The sequence below is a fragment of the Rousettus aegyptiacus genome, unplaced genomic scaffold (assembly GCF_014176215.1).
Source record: "Rousettus aegyptiacus isolate mRouAeg1 unplaced genomic scaffold, mRouAeg1.p scaffold_m13_p_1, whole genome shotgun sequence".
Lineage (NCBI taxonomy): Eukaryota > Metazoa > Chordata > Mammalia > Chiroptera > Pteropodidae > Rousettus > Rousettus aegyptiacus.
This window is the reverse complement of record NW_023416284.1, coordinates 150,124,273-150,132,631: the sequence shown is the minus strand read 5'-3', so window position 1 is coordinate 150,132,631 and position 8,359 is coordinate 150,124,273. Positions and strand designations below refer to the sequence as shown.

The 8,359-nt window shown below is 35.1% G+C and overlaps 1 protein-coding gene across 1 annotated transcript; it reads right to left on the bottom strand.

Moving 5' to 3' along the window:
- Positions 1 to 652: 652 nt before the first annotated feature.
- CALHM4 (calcium homeostasis modulator family member 4) lies at positions 653 to 5,081 on the bottom strand. The gene is made up of 2 exons (XM_016163659.2): positions 4,264 to 5,081; positions 653 to 1,247 (listed from the first exon to the last, which is right to left on the bottom strand). The coding sequence occupies exons 1-2, from the start codon at positions 4,819 to 4,821 to the stop codon at positions 861 to 863; spliced, it is 945 nt and encodes a 314-aa protein (XP_016019145.2). The 5' UTR covers positions 4,822 to 5,081; the 3' UTR covers positions 653 to 860.
- Between the last annotated feature and the right edge of the window lie 3,278 nt (positions 5,082 to 8,359).

Below are 8,359 nucleotides of genomic sequence, written 5' to 3'. Positions count from 1 at the left end.
GAATGCAAAGTTGCAATTTGATAATAAAAAGGTACAGGTGGTGTTCCTGTAGTGGAGCACATGGAAAAGCGTTCTTGAATAAACTTTATATGTCATAGCTATAAAAATACTCCTAGCATGAAGATGCTACAAATAACATTTATGAGACTAATGATAATAGAATAATATGTCGCTTTTCCTTGGTTATGGCAGGATGACTCCAGACCTTCTTGCATGGCTTCTCTCTTACAAGTTACCAGTTTAGAAAGGGCTTTTTATCCTGGTTCCCAAAAAATCAGATATGTTAGCTTGGAGAAAGAAGAAGAAGCAGTGAGAAGTACCTGGATATTACACAGAGATAGAAAACAAACAAACAAACAAACAGCAACAACAACAACCCCCCCCCCCAGAAATTAGAGACAGAGAAATGTGATACAAGACACGGAATGCAAAGATAAAGGGAGAAAGTAACATTTATTAGCACTTATTTTATGAAAGGCACCATGGTAAGCATTTTGCTTATTATGCTTAATCCTCACAATAGCTCTATGAGGTAGCTTCTATGTGCAGATAACAAAGTGGCAATTGAAAATATTAATTTTTGCACAACAACTAAGCAGAGTCAAGATTCAAATTTTGATATGACTCCAAATTCCATATTATTTACATAGACCAATATAAGCAATACCAGACCATCAATGAAATTTCAAAAAGAGAGATTGGCACAATTATCAGACAAATTAACTTTGGAAACAGCCATTTTGGATGGACTTATGCAAAGAAATATCAGAGACAGAAAAGAATGAGAGATTCCATTGAAACTCTATCATCATAAAAATGAAGTATCTATTAAGCAACTTGAATTGCGAAAGGTGCTACAATCAAGGTTTTAATTCAATATCTCCCAATTTGCTTTCCTCATTATGCTCATCCACTTGGTCTCCAAGGAAGCTATAGTGACCTTGCAAGTCTTCACCCATACAGAAAAGACTGGGTGCTGAAATATCTTTCCAGTCCTGACACGAAGGAATACGGATGTGTCTGACATCTTCATTTCCAGGAATGAAGCCAAATAGTTTCTTTATGCGCTGCAGGATGACAAAACGTGAGTGCTGCTCTGCTGCTTGTTCAAAGAGCTCCCTCTCATTGCGGAGGTGGTGGGTCCAGTAGCATTGCTGCAGAGAGGTGAGGGGAGAGCAGCACCTCACCAAGCAGCGGGAAACTAGGGCAGCCACAGTTGCCAAGGTGATCAAAATCCAGGCCAGCATCTTCACGTAATTATTTAAAAGAAAAATAGAAAACATCACTACATCAAATATTCAAGAAACAGCCATCGTAGGAGGGAGTCTTACAAGACTGAGAACTAAATTGTGAGTAAGATATTTGTTATTCTAGTTTTTAACATATTAACAAAGTGCTAATCATTTGAAATGAATATGGTTGTGATGTATAGGCCCAACCATTTCTATTTGGTTTTTGGATTACAAAAGACTTGACAGTTAACTTGAAAGGAATTCTAAGCGTTGTCTTTGAAGTGGCACCAATATAACACACCAATTACCCTTGCATAAGGTACATAAACTATGTTCTTTGCTTTTGGCTTAACTTTACTTTTGAACCATCAGGTAAAGGTGCTTTCTCTGGGGGCTTAATAAATATTTGTAAATGATGGTGATGAAAATGATAATATGATAGATAATAATGGTAGCCTCCTAAGGCGTCTTCAATAATGTGCCAACAAATAGTCATTGATATTTCTTCCTGCGTTCCTCCTTCCTTTTATTTTTTTGTGACCAAAGAAGGAAGTCAGTGAGCAAACTCTTATGTTCCTAAATATCTAGCACCTTATGGTTTTCCTTTTCATTCCCCTTCTCCTTCAAATAGTCATTTGCTAACTAGTTTTATGACTTGTTTTGAAATACACTTTGAAATGAAAATGAACTAGATTTCATTTGCAACTATTTAGTTCCTGACATTAAAGACAGATGTGAATGTCTGTTTCTACTCTTAAAATACTTTTCTTAAAATCATTTTTTCAACATTTAGCTATTGTTATGTAAAGTGAGAGACACAAGTTCCACACATTTAGGGAAGCCAGTGGTAGGTAGCCACAGTCTGGAAGATGAAGGTCTCTTCCACAGTTTGTGATTCACCAACAGGCCTAGAATTACCAGGGTGTGCACAGCGGGATAGCTATACTCTTGGAGGCTAAAACCTACAAAATGATAATCATCACAATTAAACACGGTGGAGCAAAGGCCATCTCAGATGCCTATTAATTCATCAACTATCATTTATTGAGCTCCAGGTTGACTCCCCTGCCACCATGTGCTGCGTATGGTACTTGGTTATGGGGACTCGGATGTGACTAATTTAAGATACAGTCATCCTTTTCACAGTCTTTAAGCCAAAAGAGGGAGACAAAATAGCAAGGTGAAAAATATAGTAAAATATTTCTCTGAAGGTGATGCTCAGACTTAAATTATTAAAGAGGAATTCACCAGATGTGAGAAGTTGAGGAGAGTTCTACTAAGAGAAGAAGACAGAAAAATAAGAGTATGAAGAGTTGGGAAAACCTCAAGAAATTTGGATTTATAGGGTCATAGGAGTCATGAGGAAAAGTGGTCAGGGGTCAAACACTGAAGGACCTAGTAGGTCATGCCAATTATTTGGATTCGTACTTAGGCTGGTAGGATATCACTGAAGGATGTTATATGGGGCATGTAGGGGAGAGCTCATCACAATCTGCGTTTAGAAAGATAAATTTGACCTAAGTGTAAAAAGTAGATTGAAATGGAGTGAAACTCAGTTCAGGAAGGTATTTTAGAATGAGGTATGGGTACAGAAAGGATTTAAACTTCTGTGTTGATCTTATGGTCAATACAGAATAATTCAACTGAAATACAGCATATGTTCCTCAAATGAGATTGACATGCAAGATAGTTGCAAAAGATGACCTGGTGAAGTGAAATGATGTTTTCAATATCTCAATCAGCTGTTTATTAGCTTTATGAATTTATGAAAGTTACACAAACTCTAAGTTTTGGTTTCTTCATCTGTAAAATGTGGTTGATTTTACCTATCTCTTAAGATTATGAGGATTAGAGTTAAGATATAAAATATTTATACAGTATATGATGAACATCTCAATATATATTAGTTTTGTTGTCACTAAATTAAAAAGTCCACTGGCTAAGTCACTCAGACTGTAAAACTGTCTTTTCACAGAAGCCTGTTTATCATTAAATAAGATTTTATTTTGACTATAAGAAAATCTTACCATTGTGTATTACCTTTTAGTTTTTCTTGACTTTTCACCTATATTCACATAGCTCCTCTGCCTGAGCTTTAGGGCCAATACAAAAAGATTGAGACAAAGCTTATCTTAATGGCATCTCTAATTTTGCTTACACTGAGCCATATGCAACACTTCATTATTTTGTGCGTTGATAGTAATTTTTTTTAACTAAATATCATTACACTTATAAATTTTAATAACTGAAAAGTGATGAGTCAAAAAATACCTTTGCAATCAGTAGGTTAAAAGATCATATTTTTTACTATATTACAGTATTTTTTAGAGAAAAATATGTTTTTTCCCTAAATGCCTTGAAGAAACTGATGAAAGCCTATAACTTTTTACTAATGAAAATGCAATTTTACACTCTTTATATTTAACCTGTAAGTGCATTTAGTTTGGAACTTCCCCCCACCTCACCCCACTCCTCACACAAACCTATCTAAGGATACTAAATTTAAAACCATCATTGGAGTTTATTTTTAATTATATTTAAGCCTCCTGTAAATTTAGATGATATTTTAACATATAAAAATGCATATTCAAGGATATACATGCAGCAAGATGAAATTTAGTAATGTAGTAAAAATAATTTCGATATCAATATCTAGAATTTATTGTTTTTATAGATATAGATTCAAGACACAGTTTTGAGCACTTTAGATATATTAGCTCATTATTTGTCATGCTAACCTGATGCTATAGATCTTATTAATATCCCCATTGTATAGCTGAATAAGTGAAGCATGGATAAGTTATATAACTTGCTTAAGGTTTTGCAGGTTAACAAGTGGCAAAGACTCAAACTCAGAGCCCAGCTTCCTCACTGCTGCTCAGTAGAAATCACTTGGATGAGTGGCATCTATTATCAAATGATATGAGAAACTGCAGGAATGTGAAATATTACCAGTGACTGTAGTTAATATGGAATGAGAGAACAGACAAACAAAACAAAACAAAACAAAACAAAAACAACAGGAACTTACTTGTGACTGATATCTGTGCAGAAGAGCTACTTCATCTCTTATCGGAATCACATTAGATGGAGCTGATATGAAACATGGAAACCCAGCTACAATTTCTTCCCTTTTGCTGGCACTCATATTGTCAAACACTGGGTAATGATCCACAGATGCAAATTCACTTGCTGCACATTCGTAGTAGGTGCCTGTCATCAGGGTTGCTGCCAGCCAAGTCAACGGAGCAACAAGTGCCCTCCCAGTGATGCTGAAGAACCTAAGGCAAGCCAGCTTGCGCTCCAGGAGGCTGATGCTCCGGTGTGGAGGGGCACAGCTGCAGCAGTATTCACTGGTAATTGTCCACATTTGGCTTCTCAGAGCATAGCCAGCAACCAGAAGGATCAAGGCAGGAATGACTAGAAAAGCAGAACCATAGTAGAAGTTTTTCCCAACCTGACAGGGACATCTGAACATGAAAGAGGAGAATACCTGTTGCCCGCCAATAGTCAAAGCAGCAATCAAAGAATTGACAAATGTTCCACTTCTTTGCAGAGAAGATACAATACTGTTGAGAGTTGGGCCCATTATTGGGAAGCTCTTACACAAATCAACTTGTAGCCCTTTCTGATCATTAGACTCCTCCAGCTATAACCATTTTATGGGATCTTACTGGTTTAACTGGCTGGGTCAGTTGACCAAACTCCTTACATGTTTAAAGGGTTCTATCATCTTTCCTTATGTACTTTGAGAATCCTGAGCTAATAAATGCACTTCAGATTACAGCTAGAAGAAATTAAAGAAGAGATTCATCTGGTATGAGTGACAGGGAAAACTCCAGTGTATCTTCCCACTAAAAAGAAAATGGCTTACTTGCAAAGCAGACTGCTGTCATTTTCCCATGTGCTGCATTGTGTGACACAAAATGCTCCGCACCAGGAAATAGAGCACTGGAAGCAAAACAGAGAATATTCTTACTATTTGTACTAGTCCAGGATTTGGTTACCATAGAATTATGGCATAAAGAATAATGGGAATTGTCGAAAATTTGAGTGATCCAAAATTGAGGGCTATTTAGAGTGTCCATAACCCAAGAGTTCTGCCAGAACATTCTAAAAGCTTTCTCAAAAGAAAAGAACAAGGCTTGGATACCCCTAAAGCCAAAGCACAACAAAAGCATTCTAATTTTACATAAAAATCTGTTTGTATGGACAGTCTAATATATGAATGTATTGCTTTACAAGTTAAGTTGCAACTTTGTTTATATGATATCTTTTTGTTATATAAAAATATGATATTGGGGTATTGATTGTTATGTATCTATACAGAATAAATAAAATGATCAAATATGTAGAGCATTTTCTATATTTATTTAATCAGCAAATATTTTTTGTATAACTTCCATATAAAAGGCACTGGACCAGGCTTGGTTTGGCTTATAAAAAGTGAATGAGATATAAATTTCTTTTGTCAAACTCTCAACTGGACATGATTTAATACATAATTAGTGAAGTGAAACATATGCTGAGGCTTTCATCCAAAGTTAAGTACAAAAAGACAAGGAAATAAAATATTTGAAAAACCAATGAAAGGAAGAGAAATTAAATGATTCCATGGTCATCTAATAGAATTTCCAGAAGAAAAAAATGAAGTAGTCAGAGAAGCAATATTTGAAGAGAAATAACTGAGAATTTTGCAGAATCAAAGACACTTCTCACATTAGAAGAGTGTTCGATATTATGAGTAGTGTAAATAAAGATAAACCCATGTACAGACACGTCATAGTAAGAGTTCAGAGTGTGAAAAATAAAGAGATATTATTAAAAGCTACCAGAAAGAAAAGATACATAGCCTACAAAAGAAAGACAATAGACCTACTGGAGTCTTATCAACAGTAACAATAGAGACCAGAGGAAAATATCTTCGGTGTGCTTAATAACAGCTAACCTATCATTCAAGACAGACAAAAATAAAGATACATAAGACTAAGGGAAGTTACTACACACAGAAGCTCATTCAGAGGATTATTAAAGCGTATATTTCAGTAAGGAGAAAAATGAACACCGAGAAAAGACATGTGAGCTAAAAAGTAATGATGAGTACAAATACGATATTTTTAAGACATTCCTTTAATTATTAGTTATAGAAATAACTACTTTTTAATTTAAAAGATAGAAGTAAAGCAATACCTGGTTATAATAAGATGTCACTATTAAAATGGCTAAAATTAAAAAGACCAACCATACCAAATGTTGGTGAGGACTGTGGAATAACTGAAACTCCCATACACTGATGGTGGGAATGTGAAATGGAACAATCAGTTTGGAAAATTGTCAGTTTCTTTAAAAGTTAACTATACATCTACCATATAACACATTTATTTACTCAAGAGAAATGGAAGCATTTGTCCACATGAAAACTTGTACATGAATGTCCATAGCAGTTTTATTTATAATAGCTGCAAACCAGAAACGACACAAATGTCCATCAACAAATTGCTATATATCCATGTAATGGAATACTAATCAGCAAGATAAAAGAAATCAACTATTGACATACATAATAACAAGAATGAATTCAAAATAATTTCCTGAATCAAAGAAGTCAAGCAAAGGAATACCTAATGTGTGATGATATAAAATTCTAAAATATGTAAATTAAACTATATGGAAGGAAATAGACCAGTGCTTGCTTAGGTAATGGGGGAGGAGAAATGAGAAGAGAGAGATTACCAAGGAGCATAAGAAGAGTTTTGAGCATCGTATCGACTTGTACCAGCAAGATTTTAATTTATGGAGGTGATTCAGTGATGACACAGAGAGGCCAATGCCATTGACAGAAGAATTTATTACTTACGTTAACCAAGAGAAAGGGGCATGCCAGGCCAAACAGGGCCACATGGGGAAGCACTGTGTTTGGTCAGGGGGCAGAAAGGAGGAAGGGAAAGCCTAGGCAGAAGTTTTACTGGGGTTTCTGTGAAAAAGACAAGACAGGGCAGGAAAACCAGGCTAGGACTGGCTAGTTTAAATGATTTTAGTAGGCTTTGGGGGATAGGAGCTGCCACTACTTGTCTGGTACCTGGGCTTGAGTTGATCTAGAATAGGGGAAATATTAGCTTGGTGTATAAGAGATCAGAAGGTGGTTCAGAATATGGGCTCTGGATTGTATGGGAGATGTAAATTATTTTGGCCATTACTGTGACACTGTAATTAATGGATGCCAATTGACAAAGAATCTAAGAGAACACAGTTAAAGCAGGGTGATGGAAATGTCAATTATATTGATTGACTTGATGGCTTCAAGGATATATGTATGTATATGTCAAAATTCATCACATCGTACATCAATTATATATCAAAAACCAGTAAAATTTTAAGTATAATTATCAAATAATAGAAATACAGTATATAAAGATCACTCAAAAAATGGAATGAAAAGGGAATATTGTAGGAAAAGAGAATAAACAAAGGAAAAAGGGTAGCAAAAAGAAAACAAAATAGTGGTAGAAATGAGACCAAATACATCAATAATCACACAAATTTTTTTTTAAATAGCTAACAATTACTGAATGCTTACTATATGTCAGGAACTTTATCTTATTTAATTCTCACAATAAGCCTATGATGAGGTATTAATATTATCCTCAGCTTTTTTATAGATGAGAAAACTCAGGTGTGGCGAGATTAAGAGAATTGCACAGGGTCACACGGAGATGAGTGAAAGAGGCAGGATTAGGACCTAGGCGGTCTGGAATACGCCCTTAACCATGACACCAGGGCTAGGGTAAACTTAACCTACAGAGTAGCTGAAAAACACTCATGGTGCTTGTAAGTGACCCACCTATAAACTAGACAACGCACAAATCTTGAAAAATAAAGGTATTTTGAACACTATCACAATAAAAGGAACAATCCATTATAAGATATGACAATCATCAACTTGTATGCCCGTGGCTGCATAGCTTTGAAATATATAAAACAAACACTGATAAAATTATAAGGAGAAATTCTTATAAGTTTTTTTAAACATATCTTTATCAGAAATGTTTTATCAAGTAAACATTAGAAAGAATATTAAAAATGTAGAACAAAATTAGCAAACTCTGTCTAAGATACATGTAGTATCC